General features: G+C 48.2%; 1 protein-coding gene across 2 annotated transcripts in view; it reads left to right on the top strand.

Moving 5' to 3' along the window:
- The first annotated feature begins 741 nt into the window (after nt 1-741).
- Nucleotides 742-25,524, top strand: part of RNPC3 (RNA binding region (RNP1, RRM) containing 3) — an 85,344-nt gene continuing 60,561 nt past the window's right edge. Inside the window, exons 1-2 of one of the 2 annotated variants that reach the window (XM_030205435.1) lie at nt 742-1,067; nt 16,266-16,313. In XM_030205435.1, the coding sequence (XP_030061295.1) occupies nt 918-1,067; nt 16,266-16,313 (198 nt within the window). In that variant the 5' untranslated portion in view covers nt 742-917. The remainder of the gene's footprint in view (nt 1,068-16,265; nt 16,314-25,524) is intronic. The other variant, XM_030205434.1, reaches the window with a different exon arrangement.

Genomic DNA, 25,524 nt, shown 5'->3' with positions numbered 1-25,524 from the left:
AGATTAAGACATCAGTAATACTGCAACCTGGCCTGACTTGAGAGAACTTTAGTTTTTAAATCAGACTCAACAATCCACTTTCTGCTAGTGTTGAACACCTGTTTTAGTTGTAATGGATTAATGACTCAAAAGCACATTTGCATCAGTGACTGTCATTTTCAAAAATGTAGTTCTACTAAAAGCAAAGTGGATTGAGTTGTAGAGCAGTAAAGTTGTTGGGCTTAAAACGTTAATAACAGTTACATTCGTTGTAGTTGTGGTACTTTTTACTCTAAAAGTATATTAGGCAATAACTTTTTTACTTTCACTTACGTAAATTTGTTAATGTGTTCTTCACTGTACTTTTACCTAAGTATAATATACACTCCTTATTTCTTTTATTTAAGTACTTTGAACAACACTGCTCTACAGTACACTTCTCTGGTTCTCATAGTACACAGAGATAGCTCTAATTCATTTGATTTTTCAGCATGAATGCGCACCTTCATCCCAAGCACCATGGGAACAGTCATCCAAACTGTCAGGAAGCTTTGACATGACAGTCACACCGACCGGGAAACAGAGAAGTCTGAATGCATTGCTAGCTAGAACAGGAAAGAAGGGGTGGGAACTGGAAGGACTGAGAAGACATGTTGCGTGCGACCAGACGCAGCCCGCCCACGTGGCGGTCAATTGCTGAGGGGCGCTAGTACTCCGAGCCCGGATCTAATCATGGAACTAGGAACTCTAGCCCTCTTGTTTCCTCGGCGGCTGTCGTGACCGTTCAAGCTCCAGATCTCGCGATGCTTGCGAAGCGGAAGCTCGTGACGGTGTGCATTACAGGTGCTTCTGCTTGGAGGAGCGTCGCGTTGGGGGATGCAGCTGTGGCTGTGTGAGCTTGTGTTTGCTGGGTGCTCTCGGTTTATTTTCGTGACGTGATGGCAGAGCAGGGCGTGTGTCTGGTGCCGAAGTCCAGGACCCTCCTGGTGAGGCATCTCCCCTCTGAGCTGAGCTACGAGGAGAAAGAGGAGCTGCTCAAATACTTCGGGGCCTCGGCTGTTCGAGTCTTTTCCGACAAGGGAAGACTGGTGAGTGGTGGGAAAGGGGATGGTGTGCAGCTAGGGACCAGAGAAAGAGTGGAGGTGCAGTCTTCCGGGGAGAAGTCGGGTGGGATAGGGCGCTATGGACAAATCATGGGCTCGCTGAATTTAAGGGCATGCTTTACCCAACCGAAACTGGATAGTAATATTGTGTTTATTTAATGGTGTGTTAGGGATCCCGTTGTAAACTTCAAATTGGTTGTAGTGTTTCTTTTTAGCAATACGCCTGTTAGTTTTTGATCTGGGGGAGTGATATGCTTTTCACGTTTAACTATGTTTATTCGGTACTTGCTATACCGCCATTATGCACAACACAACGAAGCAGTGTACAGTACTAATAGGGGAAATGAAAAAAACTCTATTATATGACAGGGCAGGGGAAGGACAGACGGGGATGAGCAAACAGATGATAGACTGTACTGTACTGGTGGACTTTACCAAGATAACTAATAAAATTCACCCCAAAGTATTATTTTCTGTGCCCCACTGTAACATTTGAAAGTTATTATGAACCAAGATCGTGATGAAAACAAAATACAAGACTTCCCCCTCCCCCCAATCAGGACGATTTGGCCTATACAAGGCCATGATAGCAGGTCAATAGAAGGCACTGTGCAGTTATGTATCATAGTGCTCTGCCCCATGGGAAGCCAACACAGGAGTAAGGGGCATGATCTGTGACTATAACTCACTAGGCTCCATACTGACTTATTTTTATTTGTTTTGAATTTGCTTACACCTTATTCAGTAGTAGCTCAAGGTGAGTTACATTCAGGTACACTGGGTATTTCTCTGTCCCCAGAGGGCTCACAATCTAATTTTGTACCTGAAGCAATGGAGGGTTAAGTGGCTGGCCAGGATCATAAGGAGCAACTACTCAACATAAATCACAGTTGAGGATCAGTAAGAGAGGGAAGTCAAGTTGGTTTCTTTGACCATCATTTGGAGTCTTGGCCTACAGTTAAGGAACCAAATTGGCTAGGCCATGGCTGATAGAAAAAAAAAGGTCAAGTAGTAGTTTAAAGAAATGTGAGCAAATATATCAGAGTAAAAGTAGCAATTCTGTAATCTGGTCCTGATTTAGGTACTCAGAAAGCCTGTCGCAATTCCCTTGTTCCTTGTTAGTCTTATATGTTTGGGCTTGTTATAGTTGGGGATTCTCCTCAAGTGTCATTTTATTGGGGGGGGGGGGGGGTTGATTATTCTCTAAGTGAAGTTACTTTTGGAAAAGCAGGTTGTAAAAATAAGCAAGAAAAGCAGGATCTTTTCTAACTTTGTAGTCTGCTTTAACAGATAGAATGTGCTGATCCTGTTATTTGTTCTACCAGCAAACATTGACACTAGGGGCCCACCCATTTTGTGCTCAAGGCCCATCAACAACTGTGCACCCTTGCTGTAGCTGGTAGGAATATCCAAGCCCTGCCAGCTGAAGACCTCGTTAAAAAGGTGCCCAGAACTCCATTCAGTTGCTGGCAGTGTTATGAGCTGCCAACAGTGGTGCCTCCTGCATGTGCGAAAAGCGAGCATGTGTGGGCAGCCCAAAAGGCTTCCGCTGACTTCTAAACTTGGCAGCATAGAGTTCTGGACACCTTCAGAGGAGGTCTTTATCGGGTGGAGCTTGAGGATCCCTGCCAGCTCAAGTATTTATATTTTAAGTTGGGATGGGGAGAGGACATTTTGTGCTCATCAGTTTTACTACTACTACTTAACATTTCTAGAGCGCTATTAGGGTTACGCAGCGCTGTACAGTTTAACAAAGAAGGACAGTCCCTGCTCAAGGAGCTTACAATCTAAAGGACGAAATGTCAAGTTGGGCAGTTTAGATTTCCTGAGTAGAGGTATAGTGGTTAGGTGACGAAGGCAACATTGAAGAGGTGGGCTTTGAGCAAGGATTTGAAAATGGGCAGGGAGGGGGCCTGGCTATGGGCTCAGGGAGTTTATTCCAAGCATGGGGTGAGGCAAGGCAGAAAGGGCGGAGCCTGGAGTTGGCGGTGGTGGAGAAGGGTACTGAAAGGAGGGATTTGTCTTGAGAGCAGAGGTTGTGGGTAGGAACGTAAGGGGAGATGAGGGTGGAGAGGTAGGGAGGGGCTGCAGATCGAGTGCATTTGAAGGTTAGTAGGAGAAGCTTGAACTGTATGCGGTACCTGATCGGAAGCCATGAAGTGACTTGAGTAGAGGGGTGATATGAGTATATCGGTCCAGGCGGAAGATAATACGTGCAGCAGAGTTCTGAACGGACTGAAGGGGGGATAGATGGCTAAGTGGGAGGCCAGTAAGGAGTAGGTTGCAGTAGTCAAGGCGAGAGGTAATGAGAGAGTGGATGAGAGTTCGGGTGGTGTGCTCAGAGAGGAAAGGGCGAATTTTGCTAATGTTGTAGAGGAAGAAGCGACAGGTCTTGGTTATTTGCTGGATATGCACAGAGAAGGAGAGGGAGGAGCCGAAGATGACTCCGAGGTTGCGGGCAGATGAGACGGGGATGATGTAGGTGTAATCAACTGAGATAGAGAGTGGGGGGAGAGGAGAAGTGGGTTTGGGTGGGAAGGCAATAAGCTCGGTCTTGGCCATGTTCAGTTTCGGGTGGCGGTTGGACATCCAGGCAGCAATGTCGGATAAGCAGGCCGATACTTTGGCCTGGGTTTCCGCAGTGATGTCTGGTGTGGCGAGATAAAGCTGGGTGTCGTCAGCATAAAGATGGTATTGGAAACCATGAGATGAGATCAGTGAGCCCAGGGAAGAGGTGTAGAATGAAAAAAGAAGGGGTCCAAGGACGGATCCCTAAGTAACTCCAACAGAGAGCGGGATGGGGGTGGAGGAAGAACCATGAGAATGTACTCTGAAGGTACGGTGGGAGAGATAAGAGGAGAACCAGGAGAGGACAGAGCCCTGGAACCCAAATGAGGGCAGTGTGGCAAGAAGTAAATTGTGATTGACAGTGTCAAAAGCAGTGGATAGGTCGAGGAGGATGAAGATGGAGTAGTGACCTTTGGATTTGGCAAGGAACAGGTCATTGCAGACTTTAGATAGTGCTGTTTGTCGAGTGTAAGGGGAGAAAACCGGATTGAAGCGGATAGAGGATGGCATGAGAGGAGAGAAAATCAAGGCAACGGCTGTGTTCAAGTAACTTGGACAGGAAGGGTAGGAGGGAAATGGGGCGGTAGTTGGAGGGACAGGTAGGGTCAAGTGATGTTTTTTGGAGGAGTGGTGTGACTACAGCATGCTTGAAGGTGTCGGGGACAGTTGCAGTGGAGAGAGAGAGAGAGGTTGAGGATATGACAGATGGGGGGGGGGGGGTTGATAGTAGGAGAGATGGTGTAAAGTAAGTTGGTGGGGATGGGGTCAGAGGAACAGGTGGTGCATTTCGAGGAGGAAATAAGATGGGCGGTTTCCTCCGGTGATATCAGGAAAAGAGGAGAAGGAGGCCTGGGTTGGTTGGTTGCGGGAGTGGGTTATAGGGTGAAGAGGAGGAGATGGTTTGGTGGTGAATTCGAGGTTGATCTTCTGCACCTTGTCGCAGAAGTAGTCAGCCAGTGATTGAGGAGAGAGTGAGGGAGGGGTGGGAGCGGAGGGCACTTTGAGGAGGGAGTTAAGGGTGGCGAAGAGACGGCGAGGGTTGGAGCTGAGGGAAGTAGTCAATTGGGTGTAATAGTCCTGTTTGGCGAGGAATAGGGAGGCCTGGAAGGAGGATATCATGAATTTGTAATGATTGAAATCAGTATGGGTGCGAGATTTCCTCCAGAGGCGTTCAGCCGATCGGGCGCAGGAGCGAAGGTATCGGGTGCAAGGGGTCAGCCAGGGCTGGGGATTAGTATGCCTAGTGGGATGGGAGATGGATGGTGCCAGGGTGTCCAGAGCAGAGGAGAGAGTAGCATTGTAGGTGGAGACAGCCTTCTTGACAGTCTCGGAGGACATGATGGAAGGGAGGAGATTAGAGATACTAGAGGATAAGGTGGGAGGGTCGACAGCCTGGAGATTTCTGGAAGTAGTGGTTAGTGTTGGGAGGGTGATGTAGTGTGAAGGTGATCAGGTGATGGTCAGAGAGAGGAAGAGCTGAGGCGCAGAAATTGGAGGGTGAGCAGGTAGAGGAGAGGATGAGGTCAAGACAGTGGCCAGATTGGTGAGTAGAGGTGGTGGAGCTCAGTTTTGCCTGTAGGCCATTCAAACCATTCTGTCTTGCTATGCTACTAGCAAACAGATTATTTTCTGGGAACTATTCTTTTTATTACATTCAAAACACGAGGTCTTCTCCCAGCCTTAATACAAACACTTCTTATCCATAACCCCAACAAGAGTTCTTCCACAGACTTTATGTTCACTTTTCTGCTCCAGTGTTGGTCCTTTTCTTTTTTTTTTTTTTTTTTTGATTTTTATTTATACATTTTAATTATTACATCAAGCATAAATCTTGAATACAGCAAAGATGATGTATTAGTTTCTACAATTACAAGAAAAAGAAAAAAAAAAAAGTAGGCAAATTCTTTAAAACTAAATATTCATCTTCAGTCCACAATACATGGGGAGCCCATACTAAACTTAAGGAAAACTTAATAAATCAGAAATCCAATTCCTAATTAGAAATTATACGGTTGATGATAGCAGTCGGGTATTTTAAATCTTCATGGAGTTGAAGTTGTTACAGTTATTGGAGCTGGAGGCAAGGAATCTCTCAGTCTAGCCTCTATGAAGGCATTCAGTTGTTTTGCCTCAAAGAATACATATTTTACTGATTTAAATTTTATTACACACTTGCACGGAAAGTTTAGCCAAAAGAGTGCTCCAAGTTGTAATGCCTTCGGCCTTAATTTAAGAAATTCTTGCCTTTTTCTTTGGGTCGCCCTGGAGATATCAGGATACATTCTAATTCGAGTGCCTAAGAAATCTTGATTTTTATTTAGGAAATATTGTTTGAGTATCCAATCTCTGTCCGGCTGTAATATGAAAAATACTTTAAGAGTTGCAGTTGTTACACCAACATTCTCGCCTTCAATTTTGTGTTAAATCCAAATTCAGATCTAAAGACTCTGGTAAAGGAACCTCCTTATCCTCCTGTGTTAGTAGTTTTTTTTTCGATAAGGTTCTATGTAGTAGATCTTAGATATCGGTGGATGAGATTTTTCCGGGATCTTTAAGTTCTCAGTTAAGTATTGTTTGAAGGTTAACAATGGTGAGATAGCAAACTGCTTAGGAAAATTTGTTAGTCTCAAAATATTTGATCGTTGGTAATTTTCTAATATCTCAATCCTATTTTGCAGGTAAATATTTTCTTTAATCAGATTCATCTGAATTTGTTGAGAATTTTGTGTAGCTGTAAAGTTGTTTTCCATATCCTTACCCAAAGAAATTAATTTAGTCTCTATTTCAGATATCTTTCCAATATCTGAATTACACTTCTGGGTAAATTGTATTAGTTTCTGGGTAAAAGAGGCTTCCAGACCCACAAGTGCCTCCCAAATGTTTTCCAAAGTAATCGTTTGAGGCTTAGGAGGTAAAAAAGACTTACTTGGAGATCCCAAGTCAGGAAAAGAGGAAAGTTCCGAGTATCCTCCTATTTCTCCGCGTTCTTCCCCAATCTCTTCAACTCCTCCGCTCGCTCCCGCTTCCATCGATGCGGGGCTTGTCGGCGTCTCTAACATCACTGCGGCGCCCATGTCAGGAGACCCCGTCGAGACTTGCTCAGACGGCTTACTCTGAGCCGTAGTTGACGTTGGCGCCGGCATCGGAGGAGGAATTCTCACTTCGGGACTGAGAGTTGTCTCCGCCTCAAGCCGGGGGAGCGGGAGACCTCCCTCCGCTCCATCTGGCAGCGAGGATAGTCCCGAACTCATACCCGATAAGAGAAAGCGATCAATTGTTGCAGTCCTCGGCAGAACAGGAGTTACGGGTCCAGTTCTCTGTTTGCCTCTTCGTTTGGGCATTGTTTAAACAGGAAAAATGTAAGTAGCTGAACTGCAACAACCGGGACTGCTTTCTATGCATCTCATTCAGCCGCCATCAGTGTTGGTCCTTTTCTCTACAATGTCTCTAAACTTCTTTCCAGGACTTTCCCAATCTGTTATGTGTGTACATGCATTTTCATGCTCCCATTCACTCCAGACTCTCTTGGGGCAGTGTCAGATAGATTAGTTTTGTGCATAGCATGACAATAATGAACCTCTTACTCCTAAGAGCAAGGTATATAGACTATGATCTTGATCTCTCAAATTTATAGCTGCTGTCTTTCAGATTTACTGCCAAAAAGGGTTTCTAAAGTACTTTGGTTGTGTGTGCATTTGAAAATTTGAAGGTACATTTGAAAATTCTTTTTAAACAGGAGACCTGGTGGTAAGATCACTTCAAAGCATGGGAGAGGCAGAAATGGAGACGCAAGAGATTGTCAAAACAGTTCACAAAGTGATCTTGCCCATCCCTATTAAATGAAGACATAAAAATAATAGCACTAGGACTGGCCCTAGTACATTAAGATTTCTGGAGTGGATAAGGACCTTATATCTTATGCCCATTGAGATTGGGAAAAGGGAAACTGGTGGATGGACAGAGATTTCACACTAGGAGGATCCACCTCTGTTGCAGCTTTTGAATTGTATATTAGAAAAATGTAATAGAAAAGTTATAGTAAATTAAGGCATCCCGTGATAGTTTTCCACTTAGTGCCTGCTAATCCCACATTGGAAAATATTTTTTATTTTCCAGCACAGGAGGCGTGCCCATAAGCGGAGAGTAGGTGTGCTTGTTCTAATTGGGTAGCGTGGGCATATTACTGCGGACTACCAGATTAGCGGGGGAACCCTTACCACCTCCTAAATATGTGGCAGTAAAGGTTCCCGCGCTAATGGGGAAATTAGCACGTGGCCATTAAAAATATATATATGGCATGTGACCATTTTACCGCCGTGCTAAAAGTGGCTGCAGCTTGCAGAAAACCCACATGCTGACAACAGTGCCAGTCACTTTTTAGCGTGACTTGGTAAAAGGACTGCTTTATGAGAAATGAAGAGAACTCCCTCTTTGGCTGAACAGCATTAGTCAAAAGATGATACTTCCCACATTTCAGTACCTACTACTACTATTTAGCATTTCTATAGGGCTACAAGGCGTACGCAGCGCTGCACAAACATAGAAGAAAGACAGTCCCTGCTCAAAGAGCTTACAATCTAATAGACAAAAAAAAAATAAAGTAATCAAATCAATTAATGTGAACGGGAAGGAAGAGAGGAGGGTAAGTGGAGGCGAGTGGTTACAAGTGGTTACGAGTCTAAAGCAATGTTAAAGAGGTGGGCTTTCAGTCTAGATTTAAAGGTGGCCAAGTAAACAATGTTAATCATAAAGTTGAGTTGTATTACAGAAAGCATAATCAGCAAGTTAATTTGGGTTGCAAAAAAGCTAGTGGTGGAGAAGGACGAGTAGTTATGGGTGGGGGGGGGGGGTTGAGGACTCTGGACATAAGGCTGAACTGAACAGTATGGTTGTTCTGATGTGATGGGTTCATAAGGCTTACTTGGGATGGCTTAAGTTTTCACATAGCCAAGTGTTGTGTGAGAATCCTGGAGCAGCTTCGCAGATTTTTTTCCAGTGGTGTAGACTTCAAAAGAATTATCATGGTGGCATTGGCTCTGATCTAATGAGAATTCCTTTCTGTTATAGATGCTTGCGACATAAACATTGCACAGCAATGTCCTAGTTCCATGCAGGACTGTCAGCATTATACTTCCTTCAGGGTCTTGTAGTATTCTTTGTGTCTCATACAGCATGTGCTTGCTTATTACTATGGTCCTTCTCCTTTGCTGTTAAATGCTAAGAATGCTAGCTGTCCTACCCAGCTTCTGTTTTAACTTTGTGCTCACTGCAAGCCAGGTGGGTTTCCTGTTAAAAAAAAACAAAAAAACCCACACATGAGTAGATTTTCAGCTGGTGGCAGTCAATGGCCGGCAAAATTATCCCCAAATATTCAGTGCTAGGCTATGTGCAGAATATCTGGGGCTAAATGATGCTTCACTGGCCACCAGAGCTTATGTGGGTTCCGGTCAGTATTCAGTTGGACCAGCATAACTCTTTTAACCCCCATCGAGTCCCCCCTCCTCCCATCCCATGTCAATAAGCACCCCTCCTGGGCCTTCTTATATTCCTGGCACTCCAGTGGGGGCGATGGGGGCAGAAGCAAAGCCCACTCACTCCTGCCCCTTGTGGCTGCCTTCAGAAAATTGCTATGCCCCCTTTTATTTATTTATTTTTTTTTAGATAGTCAAGCCCATATTTAGACGCACTTCTTGGTTAAGTTACAGAGAAACACAAAGAAATGAAGGCAGACCATATTCCTATCCAGTCTGCCCATCCATGCCATCTACTCTCCCTTTCACTCCCATAGAAATCCTATGTACTTGTCCCAAGCTTTCTTGAATTCAGATATAGTTTCATCTCCACCACCAGAATATTGGCGGTTTAAGAGGGCAGGAGCCTCTCCTTGCTTAAATCACAAGTTGAGTATCGGACAATGTCAACTCCCTCCTTCCTTAGGTAATTCAGCACGTTTTATTCACATTATTAGAGAGTGCAGTCTGCCCACGTGCAGTATTTGCCATCATTTGTCCACATACCTCTTTTACTCCCGTTTGCCACTGTAAAAGGACCTTCCATAGCGTCCCACAGATCAATCCAGAGATTTGTGTGGGTTGTGTCCCTCTACCAGCAGGTGGAGATAGAGAGACCCTCCGAGGTTTGCTATATGTGGACCTGTGCAGTCAAGTAAAACTCAGTATTCTCTCTATCTAGCAGGTGGAGGGACACCTCTGTGCAGCTCTGGTTTGATCTGGCTACTGGTGTCCTTTGGGCCTAGTTTAGCACACTCAGGGGTTGAGTGGCTGTTTGTAGCTTTTGGTGTACACCTGGTGGTGCCAGGTCCCTCCTGGTCTCCCCCTACCTTTCCTCCGTCGCCTGGGGCTGTGGGCCTGATCGGGTGTTGCCTTCCTCTCCTGAGTAAAAAAAAAAAAAAAAAAAGGTAAGCGTCTCTTAAAGAGACTTTTGTTTTTGTTTAATCATACGGAGGAACTAGATGGACTGCCGAGTCTGTTTGAGGGGCAGGCGTTTGTGGAGCATGTCAGTGCCTTCTGAGGTGGCTAAGCGCTGCTCCCAGTGTGGGGCCGGAGAGCAGCATTGGGGGAGTGTGAGTCGTTCCGCCGTCAGCCCACAGCGGGTGTTCAGGGCGATGGGGGTTCCCCTCAGGCGTCTGGTGAGTCGGAAGCGCAGGGGATAGTTTTGGCGGTTTCCTCGGGGCAGTTAGTACAGCGCGCGTCGGCGGGTGCCATTTTTTCCTCTCGGGCGCGACCAGCTCGCAACGTGGTGGTTGACAGACAGGAGAGGAGGCACAGCGCGCTTCTGTGGCACAGGCTCCGATGGAGGAAAGCAATTTAGAGGGAGCAGGGAGTCCCTTTCAGTTCCTTTTTCCATGAATTTTGTTTTATTAATGTACAATGCCTTTCTTCTGAAGAAGTCAGGAGCTTCTCTTCAGGCAGCCCCATCACTTCCTCAGCAAACTTTGGTTGCTGCAGCCTCTCAGTCTTTCCTGCCAAAACGTCCTTGGGTGGAGATTTTGGATCCCGAGGAGCTATCTGACACAGATGGCCTGGTTTTGTTTCCGGGCTGTCCCTCAGAATCATTGGATTTTGCAGATGAGGTCACCCTGCCTTCTGAGGAGGGGGATGACCCGACGACTGCCCGCCTTTTTCGCAGGGAAGAGCTTCCCTTCCTGATTATTAGGGCTTTTGAGATTTTGGTCATTTTACCCCCTGAATCGTCAGGGGGAACAGGTCCGGTGCCCTCTATCATGTCTGGCACCAAATGCCCACCTCATTCCTTTCATATGCATGAGGCCATGAAAATCCTTATTTTTGGCGCAGTGGGATACGCCGGACAGTGGGCTTAGGGTTGCTAGAGCTATGTTATGTCTTTACGTGCTACCTGCTGCTGACTTAGACTTGCTGAAGGTTCCTATGGTGGATTCATTAATCACAGCGGTCACTAAGAAAACCACTCTCCCTGTGGAGGGTGGCACGGTGCTCAAGCACCCTCAGGATCATAAGTTGGAGACTTGCTTGAAGCTGTCCTTTGAAGTAGTGGCCCTTTCCCTGCAAGCTTCAGTTTGTGGCTCCTATGCGGCGTGGTCAAGCTTATCATGGGTACAGAAAGCCTCCTCTCCGGAGGACCTCGTGGCTGTTTTGCCGGCCTTAGAGTCTGGTTTAGCCTTCCTTGTGGATCTTCTTTATGATCTCTTGAGGGCTTCGGCGAAGGAGGTTCTCCTTGCGGTCACCACGCTTCGCTGACTGTGGCTGCGACATTGGGCTGCAGACGTGGCCTCTAAATCACGGCTGGTAAGGCTTCCTTTTAGGGGAAAGCTTTTGTTTGGGACACACCTAGAACAGATTGTGAAGGACCTTGGTGACTCTAAGGGCTAGCGCCTCCGGAGGACAGGTCCAAATTTGTGCGACTGGCGGGACCCAGACCTAAGTTTAGGGATACATGTCGTTACCGCCCAGGTCGTGGGGCTTCTTTTCAGAGAGCAAGATCTTCTCAGAGACCTCAGCCCTTTCGAGGTGACAAATGGGCCTTCTTTTCCGGTAGCAGAAACCATCCCGCAGCCAGGTCCGCCCAGTGATGGGGCCCTGTCCATCTCCAGCCGGTTATTGGGGGCAGGCTGTCCCTATTCCTGGTGGAGTGGACCAGGGTAACATCCGACGGATGGGTCTTGGATGTTATCAGAGACGGCTACAAGTTGAAATTGGCTCGTCCGATAGTAGACTCGTTTCTGGAATCTCATTGCAAATCTCCCGCCAAGGTGTGGCAGTTCATCATACCCTCCTCAACTTACAACGACTGGGAGCCGTCCAGCCTGTACCCCCAGGAGAAAGAGGGTACGGTCGATACTCCATGGGAGAAGAGACGGCTGAGGGGAGACATGATAGAGGTATATAAAATAATGAGTGGAGTGGAACAGGTGGATGTGAAGCGTCTGTTCATGCTTTCCAAAAATACTAGGACTAGGGGGCATGCGATGAAACTACAGTGTAGTAAATTTAAAACAAATCAGAGAAATTTTTCTTCACCAACGCATAATTAAACTCTGGAATTCGTTATCGGAGAATGTGGTGAAGGAGGTTAGCTGAACAGAGTTTAAAAAGGGATTAGACGGTTTCCTAAAGAACAAGTCCATAAACCACTACTAAATGGACTTGGGAAAAATCCACAATTCCTGGAATAACATGTATAGAATGTTTGAACGTTTGGGAAGCTTGCCAGGTGCCTTGGCCTGGATTGGCCGCTGTCGTGGACAGGATGCTGGGCTCGATGGACCCTTAGTCTTTTCCCAGTGTGGCATTACTTATGTACTCCATTTATTTTGTGGTGCCAAAAAAGGGTGGTTCTTTGCGACCCGTCCTAGATCTCAAGTGCGTCAACAGGTCCTTATGGGTTCGGCATTTCCACATGGAAACCCTCCAGTGATCACAGCGGTACAGCTAGGGGAGTTTTTGGCGTCTCTCGATCTCAAAGAGGCCTATTTTACACATTCCAATTTGGCCTCCCCACAGGCGTTTTCTTCACTTTGCAGTGCTCGGTCGTCATTTTCAATTCAAAGCGATGCCTTTCGGCCTAGTCACAGCACCTTGGACTTTTTCCAAGGTCCTTGTCGTAGTGGCGGCCTATCTCAGAAATGAAGGGATTCAAGTCCATCCTTATCTAGATGACTGGCTTGTGCGGACGTCTTCTTTCGATGAGAGTCAATGGGCAACCGACAGAGTGGTCGGGTTGCTTCAATCGCTTAGTTGGGTGATCAGCTTCCCAAAGTGCAGCCTTACGCCCTCCCAGACGCTGGAATACTTGAGAGTATGCTTCAATACCCGAACAGAGAGAGTTTCTCTTTCTTCACCTCCAGCACAGCGGTTTCAGGGTCAGTTGCGAGCTCTGTTCCAAACTCCAAACGCGCGGGCTTGGGACTATGTGCAAGTTCTGGGTTCCATGGCCTCCACCTTGGACGTTGTAAAGTGGGCCAGAGCTCACATGCGCCCCCTGCAGTGGCACCTTCTGATCCGTTGGTCTCTTGGAGGATTGTGAAGTTCGGGTGCCATGTTCGACCTGTCTGCACACAATCATGCACTGGTAGTTCATTCAAAAGAATCTGGTGTCGGGCATTCTTCTTCAAACCCCAGAATGGAAGATCGTGACCACGGATGCGTCGCTGACTGGTTGGGGGGGGGGGGGGGGGGATCATTGCCTCGCAACAGACGGCCCAGGGCATTTGGAACTCGACGGAGGTGTCTTGGTCCATCAACCGCTCAGAGATGCGAGCGATTTGCCTGGCCCTTCGGGAGTTTGTCTCGTCTCCGTTGTTGCCCAGTTCGAATTCTCTCGGACAATGCGACGACGGTCGCCTACGTGAACCATCAGGGGAGCACCAGGAGTGCACCACTAGTGTGTGAGGCGGCCCTGATCTGCCGTGGGGCAGAGACTCATCTCTCTCTCTTGACGGCAGCTCATATAGCGGGGTCACAGAATGTGCAAGCGAACTTTCTCAGTCGCCACCAGTTGGAGCCGGGGGAGTGGACACTCTCCCCTCTGGCCTTCGATCAGATAGCTGCCCATTGGGGGATGCCGGTGATGGACTTAATGGCCACCGCATTCAATGCGAAGGTTCCCTGTTTCTTCAGCAGGGGAAGAGAGCTGGGTTCGGAAGGCATTGATGCTCTTCTACAACCTTGGCCCAGGGGTCTGCTCTATGCCTTTTCCTTGTGGCCTATGGTGGGCAGGTTACTGACTCGCATTGCCAGTCATCCCAGTCGAGTGATCCTGGTGGCCCCGAATTGACCCAGACGTCCCTGGTACGCAGATATGCTCAGGCTCCTGTTCAATTGTCCTCTCCGGCTCCAGGCGCAGGACAGTCTCTTGCTGCAGGGAGCAGTCATGGTGGAGGATCCCTCCCCCTTTGGTCTTACGGCCTGGCCCTTGAAAGGGCGAAGTTGAGAAGGAAAGGGTATCCAGACGCGGTTATCGCTACGATGCTTCAGGCTCAGAAGAGATCCACCTCGATAGCTTATTTTAGGGTGCGGCGTACCTTCAATTTGTGGTGTGGGAGTTTGGGATTGTCAGCGGCTTCGGTATCGGTTATCCTCTCGTTTCTTCAGGAGGGTGTACAGCAGTCACTCTCGTTGAGTTCTCTTAGGGTGCAGGTGGCAGCTCTGGCATGCTTTAGGGCCGGTTTCAGGGGACGTCGATCGCCTCCCACGCAGCTGTGGTTGGTTTTTTGAGGGGCGTAAATCGGTTGCGTCCTCCACATGTGCCAGTTCTGCCATCCTGGAACCTTAATCTAGTTCTTAAAGTGCTTCAGCGTCCTCCTTTCAAACCCTTATCGGGGATTACGGTTAAGGATCTTACATTGAAGGCAATTTTCCTAGTAACCATTACTTCGGCACGGAGAATTTCAGAGTTGCAGGCTGTTTCTTGCAGAGACCCCTTCCTGCGTTTTAAGGAGGTGGGGGTATCAATTAGGACAGTTCCTTTGTTTTTGCTCAAGGTGGTTTCTCGTTTCCATTTAGGGCAGTGTCTGCATTTGCCGACTTTTTGCCGGGAAGATTACCCCGAGCAATTTCGGGCTCTTTGCTGCCTCGACGTGAGACGGGCTCTTCTCAGGTATTTGGAGGTGACGAATGAATTTCGTCTTTCTGACCATTTCTTTGTCCTTTTTGGAGGCAGTAAGAAAGGTCATATGGCTTCCAAGGCCACCATAGCCCGTTGGGTGCAGGAGGCCATCACTTCGGCCTACGTGGCATTGAGCAAGTAAGCCCCTGTGCAAATTTGGGCTCATTCTACGCAAGCTCAGGCTTCCTCCTATGCAGAGTCCCGTTTGGTTTCTCTGAAAGATATCTGCAGAGCCGCTACATGGGCTTCGGTCCATGCGTTGACTCGTCATTATCGGGTGGATGTGGCAGCTCGGCAGGATGCAGTGTTTGGCTCGTCGGTGATTTCTGCCAGGTTGGTGGTGTCCCACCCTACTTGAGGACTGCTTGGGTACATCCCACAAGTCTCTGGATTGATCTGTGGGACACTATGGAAGGAAAAATTAATTCTTACCTGATAATTTTCTTTCCATTAGTCCCAACAGATCAATCCAGAGGGCCCCCCTGGATTTACTGTCTGCGGTTTTGTTCCGGTTGGTTAGTTTTTTCGGGTTTCGTTCTGAATGTTCCTTCATTTGATTAATAAAAACAAATAAATTTGTTAGTGGTGGAAGTATGTTGGGCATTTGGTCTGACAATGGCAGGAGAGTTTTCTATTGTTTCCATTCTACTGCTTTGGTATCATTCATACTGAGGTTTACTTGGCTGCAAGGGTCCACATATAGCAAACCTCGGAGGTTCTCTCGCCACCTGCTGGTAGAGGGACACAGCCCACACAAGTCTCTGGATTGATCTGTTGGGACTAATGGAAAAAAAATTATCAGGTAAGAATTAATTTTTCCATCCAGCAGATCCCTCCTTGAGCATGTACTACCCTTCAAAGGCTGCAAGTTACATGTTATCTTCATATGCCTTCCCTCTGAGTTACTTTCAGCCCCATCCCATTTACCCCTTTCTGTTCCACACTCCCTCTTGTGTGTGTGTCTCTCCTGCAGTCAAGGCTGCCTCTCTGCTTTCATTTTTTTATTTTTCCTCTCTGTTCTGGTCACAAATATGCACATAACAAATTCAGATAGTCACAAAAATGCGTGTAGATGGATTAGAAATAATTCTATGAGGAATGCTTCTCCTTTTCCCTTCTCCCCTTCTTACTCCTGCCACACACCTATCCTTGCTGGTGTGTATTTTTTTTTTAATTGTGAATTTTACTATGAAACCTAGTTGCTAGCATCATTTTGGTATTTTATGCTAGACGTATTTATTTGATGGTTTGTTGTACACATGCTAAGAAACCTCTAATCATAGTGTTGAGAGGATGTGCTTTCAAGATTTAGGGCCCCATTTACTAAGCCGTGCTAGAGGCGCGTTGGTGCTTTTAGCACGCACTAACCATTAGTGCACGCTAACTGTGTAGGCACTCACAATATTCCTATAGGCGCCTACATAGCACATGCTAAAAAACACTACCGTAACTTAGTAAACAGAGCCCTTACTTTGCTACTTTAAGTAATAGATCCTATTTCTTTTTCAGAAACATACTGCATTTGCAACCTTTTCCAGTGAAAGCTTGGCTGTAAAGGTTAGTACAATTTCTTTATACTTTCAGAACTTTAACATGGATGGTACAACTGGCTAGGAAGTATCGTACTGAATCACACAGAGCAATTGCTGTTGAGAGTAATTTTACTTTAAATATTTTTACAAATGATGAAGAAAGATGTTTTGGCATATCAGATAGGAGAAAGACTTTGCAAAGTTTTATCAGACAGAAACAAAAAAATCACTGTTGAGTTTTCATCACTGTGGCTAGGAAGTATTGCACTGAATCACACGGGACAATTGCTGTTGAGGGTATTTTACTTTAGATATTTTAACAAATAATCACTTCCATATCATCAAGCTGATCAATCCATAGACTGGTGGGTTGTGTCCATCTACCAGCAGGTGGAGATAGAGAGCAAACTTTTGCCTCCCTATATGTGGTCATGTGCTGCCGGAAACTCCTCAGTATGTTCTCTATCTCAGCAGGTGGTGGTCACACACAGCAGCAGCTCTGGCTAGGCCTCCAAGCCTAATTTTTAGGTTTTGTTGAGTGCCTGGGGTTGAGGGCTCTTTTGAGCAAGTGCAAACCTGGTGGTGCCAGGTCCCTCCTTTTCTCCCCCCTCCCGCTGGCTCCGTTTACAAAAAAAAAAAAAAAATTTTTGAACGTCCTTAAAGGCGTTTATTTCGACGTTTATTTAAGCGTCTATTGCAGCTACTCACTGGAACACCAGGTCGTTACAACTCGGAGCGGACAGCAGGTAATTTTTACCTTTTTATAGCGGGCAGGGGGTTCCCCGATTCTTCTCCTCGTGGCATATGGCGTCGGAGGGCGAGGGCGCAAAGGGTCGCTCCCCGGGTCGCTTGAGCGCTTCTAGAGGGGATGCGGGGGTCTTAAAGCCTGATTCGCCCTTGTTGGGTGACAGTTTCGTGACCGATGAATGTCCCGGTCCTTCCTCCGGCGTGGCGGTTTTTCCCGCCATAAACGCCCATCCCCCGCTCCTCGCCTCCGCCATCTTGGCCGGCCACGCGGCTCGGACGGCTTCTTCTTGGGCCGCCCTTGAGGTTGGAGACATTAATGCCATGAACGCCCTTAATTTGGGCGACGGCACAGAAGCGGCTAAAGTTAAGAGCCGTTCTTCCCGCGCGGCTCCTTCGCGGAGTTTCGCGCCGGACGCCATTTTGGATGCGCAGCATGTCTCTCCCCCGCTATTGCGAGCGCCGGTTGAGGGTGCGCCTAGGGCTGTTGCCCAGGCTGCGGAAGTGCACAGTCTGGGGGGTTCTCCCCCGAGTTTGTTTTGCTGCTGCATCAGGCCTTCCTCATGCATAACGCTGCCCCTGCTCCCTCGTCTGGTAAAGAGGTTGAGGTTCCCAGAGGTAAACGCCCTCGGGTTGATTCCCAGGCCTTGGAGGAATTTGTCTCCTCCGATGTAGATGAGGGCAGCGTGTCTGAGGTCTCCCAACGGTCCTTTGCGGATTCCTTGGAGGAGACGGATCCCCGCTCGGATGTAGCGGATGACCCCTCTGCAGCGCGGCTTTTTCGCCCAGAGGATTTGCCCAACCTGTTGTTACAGGCCATGGACACTTTGAAGATTTCCTCTCCGGAGGACGTCTCTCCCTCAGCCCCTGTTGGCTCTGCCATTATGCTGGGGACGAAGCGCCCGCCTAGAACCTTCCACGTGCATGATGCCATGCACACCTTAATTTCGGCTCAATGGGATGTCCCGGAAGCGAGCCTTAAAGTGGCTAGGGCTATGGCCCGCCTCTATCCTTTGGCTGTGAGTGAACGTGAGGCCTATCTGTGGCCTACCGTGGATTCTTTAATCACTGCGGTGACTAAGAAAACGGCATTGCCGGTGGAAGGTGGCACGGCCCTAAAGGACGCCCAAGACAGAAGATTGGAGGCGGCCTTAAGGTCGTCCTTTGAGGCGGCTGCTTTAAGTTTGCAGGCCTCAGTTTGCGGCTCCTATGTGGCCAGGGCGTGCCTGACTATGGTGCAGCGGGCTTCCCCCTCGGATCATTCCTTGAGGGCTGATTGGCCGGCCCTGGAATCGGGCTTAGCCTATTTGGCAGACTTGCTGTATGATGTCTTGAGAGCCTCAGCTAAAGGCATGGCTCAGACAGTCTCTGCGCGGCGGTGGCTTTGGCTGAAACATTGGTCTGCTGACCACGCCTCTAAATCCCGCCTGGCTAGATTGCCTTTTAAAGGCAAGCTGCTCTTTGGGGTCGAGCTGGACAAAATCGTGACCGATCTCGGCACGTCTAAGGGCAAGAAGTTACCAGAGGTCAGGGCTCGGGCTAGTGCTCGTCCCGGTACCTCCAGAGGACGGTTTCAGGAAGCCCGTCGGTACCGCCCGGGCAGGTCGGGTTCTTCTGCCCCCTCTTCCTTTAAGAGGAATTTCTCCCCCAAGCAGCATTCCTTTCGCAGAGACCGCCGTCCCGGAGGTGCTCCCTCTGGTCCTCCCCCAGGGTCTCGTACCCAATGACGAGGTCTTGGTCCACGCCCCACTGCAGATTGGAGGACGGCTGTCCTCGTTTCTGGGCGAGTGGACCACAATAACTTCAGACGCTTGGGTGCTGGAAGTCATCAGAGATGGCTACAAGCTAGAGTTCTGCCGACCCTTAAGAGACGGGTTTGTACTCTCTCCCTGCAAGTCTCCGGTCAAAGCTGTGGCAGTGCAGCAGACTTTGGACAATCTGATCCGCCTGGGTGCGGTCGTCCCGGTGCCAGAAAATCAGCTTGGCAAGGGGCGTTACTCCATTTACTTTGTGGTACCAAAGAAAGGAGGTTCTGTCCGGCCTATCCTCGACCTCAAAGGGGTCAATCGGGCCTTGAAAGTGCGGCACTTTCGCATGGAGACTCTCCGCTCTGTTATAGCGGCAGTGAAGGCAGGGGAGTACCTGGCATCCTTGGACATCAAGGAAGCATACTTGCATATTCCCATCTGGCCTCCTCATCAACGCTTTCTGCGTTTTGCAGTCCTGGGCCGACACTTCCAGTTCAGAGCCCTCCCGTTCGGGTTGGCTACTGCTCCGCGGACCTTTTCCAAAGTAATGGTGGTCATAGCGGCCTTCCTGCGAAAGGAAGGAGTCCAAGTCCATCCTTATCTGGACGACTGGTTGATCCGAGCCCCCTCTTATGCAGAGTGCGGCAAAGCTGTGGACCGGGTAGTTGCTCTTTTGAGCTCCCTGGGATGGATCATCAACTGGGAGAAGAGCCAGCTGCGCCCGACTCAGTCCCTGGAGTATCTGGGAGTTCGATTCGACACCCAAGTGGGCAGAGTGTTCCTGCCAGACAATCGGATTGTCAAACATCAGGCTCAGGTGGACCAGTTCCTAGTAGCCTCTCCTCTTCGGGCTTGGGACTATGTGCAGCTGTTGGGCTCTATGACGGCCACGATGGAAGTAGTGCCCTGGGCCAGGGCTCATATGAGACCACTACAACACTCCCTGCTGCAGCGCTGGACTCCGATGTCGGAGGATTATGCTGTGCGCCTTCCCTTGGATCCAGCAGTGCGCAAGGCGCTGAGCTGGTGGATGCAGACAGACAAGTTGTCTGCGGGAATGCCTCTGGTGACCCCAGAGTGGATTGTCGTCACGACGGACGCCTCGTTGTCGGGCTGGGGAGCCCACTGCTTGGGAAGGACAGCGCAGGTGCTCTGGTCGCCTGCAGAGGCAAAGTGGTCTATCAACCTCCTGGAACTCAGAGCCATTCGGTTGGCGCTTTTGGAGTTCATCCCGGTACTGGTGTTGAAGCCTGTACGGGTCCTGTCGGACAATGCCACGGCTGTGGCCTATGTCAACCGCCAGGGAGGTACCAAGAGCGCCCCTCTAGCCAAGGAGGCTATGAATCTTTGCCAGTGGGCGGAAGCGAACCTGGAGCAGCTTTCAGCGGCCCACATTGCCGGAGTCATGAATGTCAAGGCGGACTTTCTCAGTCGCCATACCTTGGAGCCCGGAGAGTGGCAGCTATCTGCTCAGGCGTTCTTGGACATCACGAAGGGCTGGGGCCAGCCGAGCCTAGATCTGATGGCGTCATCGGCCAATTGCCAAGTGCCGCGCTTTTTCAGCAGAGGACGGGACCCTCGATCCCTGGGAGTAGATGCTCTTCTCCAACAGTGGCCGACACAAGAGCTCCTCTATGTGTTCCCGCCCTGGCCCATGTTGGGCAGGGTGCTAGACCGGGTGGCAAAGCATCCCGGCAGGGTAATCCTGGTGGGTCCGGATTGGCCCAGACGTCCCTGGTATGCGGACTTGATCAGGCTCTCAGTCGACGATCCTCTGCGGCTGCCAGTGGAGCACGGCCTGTTACATCAGGGTCCCGTGGTGATGGAGGATCCCTCCCCCTTTGGTCTTACGGCCTGGCTATTGAGCGGCAGCGTCTGAGGAAGAAGGGCTTCTCAGACAAGGTCATCGCCACTATGCTGAGAGCGAGGAAGCGCTCTACTTCTACTGCTTACGCCAGGGTTTGGCGTATCTTTGCAGCGTGGTGTGAAGCAGGCTCACTTTCTCCCTTCACTGCTTCAATTTCTTCAGTGTTGGCGTTCCTGCAAGAAGGTCTGGAGAAAGGCCTGTCGCTCAGTTCCCTTAAAGTCCAGGTAGCGGCTCTGGCTTGCTTCAGGGGCCGCCTGAAGGGTGCTTCCCTGGCTTCGCAGCCAGATGTGGTGCGCTTTCTCAAGGGAGTTAATCACCTGCGCCCTCCTCTGCACTCAGTGGTGCCTGCGTGGAATCTCAACCTGGTGCTAAGAGCATTGCAGAAGCCGCCGTTTGAACCCTTGTCGAGGGCATCTCTGAAAGACCTGACGTTGAAAGCAGTCTTTTTGGTGGCTATCACTTCAGCCAGTAGAGTTTCCGAGCTCCAGGCGCTCTCATGTCGAGAGCCTTTTCTGCAGTTCACTGAGGCAGGAGTGACTATTCGCACAGTGCCTTCCTTTCTGCCCAAGATTGTTTCTCGCTTCCATGTGAATCAGCAGCTCTGTCTCCCTTCCTTTCGTAGGGAGGACTACCCAGAGGAGTACTCTGCTCTTAAATATCTGGATGTGAGACGAGTCATCATCAGATACTTGGAAGTGACCAATGATTTCCGGAAATCGGATCATCTGTTTGTCCTGTTTGCAGGTCCTCGTAGGGGTCTGCAGGCTGCTAAGCCTACAGTGGCAAGATGGGTCAAGGAAGCCATTGCAGCGGCTTATGTGACCGCAGGGAAGGTGCCGCCTCTCCAGCTGAAGGCTCACTCCACGAGAGCTCAGGCGGCTTCGATGGCAGAGGCCGGATCCGTCTCCTTGGAAGAGATATGCAAGGCGGCAACTTGGGCTTCGGCTCATACATTCTCCAAGCATTACCGTTTGACTGTGGCTGCACGGGCGGAGGCCCGGTTTGGAGCTTCAGTATTAAGGTCAGGGATTTCAATGTCCCGCCCTGGGTGAGTACTGCTTCGGTACATCCCACCAGTCTATGGATTGATCAGCTTGATGATATGGAAGGTAAAATTATGTATAATCATACCTGATAATTTTCTTTCCATTAATCATAGCTGATCAATCCATAGCCCCTCCCAGATATCTGTACTGTTTTTATTCTGGTTGCATTTCAGGTTCAAGTTTAGTCTTCAGTTACTTCAGGAAGACTTCGTGTTCAAGTTTTTTTCACTTGGATTCTTCAAGAGTTAAGACGAGTTTGTGTTACAGTGAGCTGCTGCATTCCTCTCCCCTCCGTTTTACGGGGCTGGATTGAGACTTAAAATTCTGCCGGCACTCCCTCCCGCTTCGTGCGGCTGTAGGGCAGCTTTGTACCCCTCCCGCTTCGGCGGTGTTAGGGTCAGTCAGCTCCTCCCGCGGTTGCGGTTGCAGGATAAGCCAGATCCCCCCGCATCGGCGGGTGTGGTGTCCCTCCCCCGCTCCGCGGGGATGAGCTGGACGGATTCCCCTCCCCCACTTGTGTGGGGATGAGCTGGGTTAATTCCCCTCCCCCGTTTCGGCGGTGGTGAGCTGGGCAGAGTGTCCCTTCGTGGGTGTAATTCTCTAAGTGCTGAGTCCTGCGGATGGAGCTTTGATATCGACATACTGAGGAGTTTCCGGCAGCACATGACCACATATAGGGAGGCAAAAGTTTGCTCTCTATCTCCACCTGCTGGTAGATGGACACAACCCACCAGTCTATGGATTGATCAGCTATGATTAATGGAAAGAAAATTATCAGGTATGATTATACATAATTTTACCACAGGATTTTCAGAAATCTTTTGACAAAGTGTCTCCTGTCTTACGACTTTCTACTTTTCTCAGGAGTCTCTCATGAGGAAATGTTCTGTTGTGGATTTGGAATTGGTTATTGGACAGAAAACAGTGGTTAAGGTTAAATGGCCATTTTTCTCAGTGGAGGAGGGTAAATAGTGGAGTGCCACAGGTATCTGTGCTGAGACCGGTGCTATTTATACATGATCTGAACGAAAAGTGAGATTAAATTTGCAGATGACACAACACTGCTCAATGTTGTTAAATCATGCGGACTGTGAAAAATTGCGGAAAGACCTTAGAAAACTGGAAGACTGGGCATCCAAATGGCAAATGAAATTTAATGTGGACAAATGCAAAGTGATGCACATTGGGAAGAATAATGCAAATCATAGTTACCTAATGCTAGTGTCTACCTTGGGAGTTAGCACCTAAGAAAAAAATTTAGATGTCATTGTAGACAATACTGTGAAATCTTCTCCCCAGTTCTCATTTGGATTTAAGTCTGTTGACTGGGTTGGTCAATCAAGGATAGAGAGCATCTTAGATTTCTTCCAGTGAACAACTTTTTTGCTTAGTGGTGTGGGACGTTATTATCCTGGAATACTTAGTCACCTGGAATGAGTTTCTCTGATAATAGAATTGTGCACTTCTGCAATGTATTGCTATCATTCAACCCCAAGCCATAATCTTCAACAGATGTTTAACAGACACATTCATACACTCTTGCTTGCATTCTTCATGTGGAAATCACTTTGGTATATGCAGATCTGGTTTCCAAAGAGGCGGAAAGTGCCTTTGCCACAGAAAAGTGCCTTTTCCCACATCTTGCAAGTCCATTTTGAGTAATTCCACTTTCTGTTTGTCAACAACAGCTTCTTCTTGCTTCAAATCCCCTCAATCCACATTTTAGGCATCTTCTATCCACAGTAGATGAAGAAACTGCCACTGTACTCTTGTCAGACTTAAACTATACCATTGCCCGAGTAGCTGAGTTGAGGTAAGCTTGCAGTAAGAATTATGGAAGTGTGATTGGATGAAGTTAGATCCACTTTTGCTGAAGGATCCGATTCATCTTAGCTTTTACAGTTAGCTAAGCAGTGGACAATATTAATGCATATCCAGTGTACAAAATTAGTTGCATTTGAAAGGCTTGAACGCTGAAACAGAAGCATATTTACAAAACACTTATACTTACAAAGTTATAAACTAATGTATAGAACTTTGTAAGTCTGTGCTTTGAAAATAAACCCCAAAATGTATGATGTTCCACCATATCTACAGTTATGTGAAAAATTGCACGCTGAAGCTTCAAAACAGGGATTGAGCTATTTAAACTTTGCACACCAGTGTTGAGTTTGATCTGTAGGACTTGTTTCTACTCTTTTTAATAGCGCCACTGAGAGCATGATCAACAAAGTTTTTGAAGGGAATTTGTTCGGATGGAAAGTCATCACCTACACATTTATTTTTACTGTAAGAAATGTTTTCTATTGAAACTGATATACAATTGTTGCCATTACTGGGGTCTCTGCCATTAGCCTGGGTCTCATAATGCTGTTTCACTTGATCGGGACTTTCTTTATGGCTGATATAACTCCTGTGATATATTTCCTTCTTAGTACATAGGGTTTTGTTTAATTCAGAGCTCCCTTTGGGTCATGAAGCCTTGTTTGGGGTTGCAACTTGGGTGGGATGTTCATAGGACGTCATTGTCCTGTTTGACCTGAGGTCTGCACTCCCATTTTGGTGAGATCAGCAGCCCATTTACTGAAGTGCTGTGCCAAAAAGAAGTCTAGCATGCTAGGCTCTCTGTCTTCCTTTATAAAATTCTGATAAATGAGTGGGGAATACTCTTAGGCACAGCAAGGCCTGTGCAGCTCCAGTTTTAAACCGAGTTAATATTTCAGCAGGAATGTTGCTACTGTTCTCCCCCCCTTCCCCCAATTAGAGGAACAATCTGCAGAACCATCAATATTCCCCTCTATACGTGTGGTATTTTAAGGCCAGATTAGTTATGTGATCCATGAAGATTGTTACAGCCTAATAATAAAAATCCTGGGTGGTCCTGTTTCAGACCCATCCTTGCTGTGAAGTGTGTTCTTACTGTGATCCTTCATGATAACATTTAGATTATTTTCATTGGGTAATTGGACACTACTGAGCCTGTCACTCTTCATGCAGTTTTCAGGCATCGTCTCTCCTTTGAAAAGAGGACAGCAAATAAAAAGCAGTATTTAAGGTGTCCTCCCCCCCCCCCTCAATATGCACACTCAAAGCTGTCTGCTTGTTCTTGGGGTTTCTCATGCAGAATGATGGACCTGTTTTCAGGTGGTTCCCCACAGGGATAGTTTTTCTTATTCCCTCTGAGTTACTACCAGGTATTTCTCAACTCACTGGCAGCTTCAGGCTCTCTCCTTGTGCTATAACCATGACTTCAATAACATGTTGGTTAAAGGATACTAAATTCAGATGTTTGATTATTCAGGGCCAAGACAGGTAGTGAGTTCTGTTAACGAGCTCCTGAGGTCTCGAACAAATTGACCTACCTGGACCATCCTCGAACGGAACTAAATGCTCTGGAACGGACCGGAGACAAACCGAAACGGACTGAAACTGATCCGAAAAATCCCCAGAGATCCATACACAACGGGGAGAGATCGGAAAGCGAATCTGCAACCCACGTGGACCTACGGACCGCTGGAGACCCCGGCCCAATTACCAACAGGCCACTGAGAAACAAAACCAGTTCCACGGACTGCGACCTGAGGACCGCCCCGAACAACTCACGGCGCGAAGATAACAGAGACAAGCTGAAATTGCAATCCGCAGCTCCGAGCAACCACCTTAGCGGCGAGAACGACCCGCCTGACCAAGTCGCGAGACAGCAGTGAACCCAACCACGCGGTCGCTTGGCGGACGGAGAAGGACCATACAGCTACAACTGAGAAGCGTGCGGAAGTAGCCCAGCATCATGACAATAAAACGAGACGGTAAAGACAGTGCGGCTATAGGCGA

This window comes from Microcaecilia unicolor, chromosome 6 (assembly GCF_901765095.1).
Source record: "Microcaecilia unicolor chromosome 6, aMicUni1.1, whole genome shotgun sequence".
In the NCBI taxonomy this organism is placed as follows: Eukaryota; Metazoa; Chordata; class Amphibia; order Gymnophiona; family Siphonopidae; genus Microcaecilia; species Microcaecilia unicolor.
Note: the sequence above shows the minus strand (reverse complement) of the source record. Positions and strands in the feature narration are given on the sequence as shown.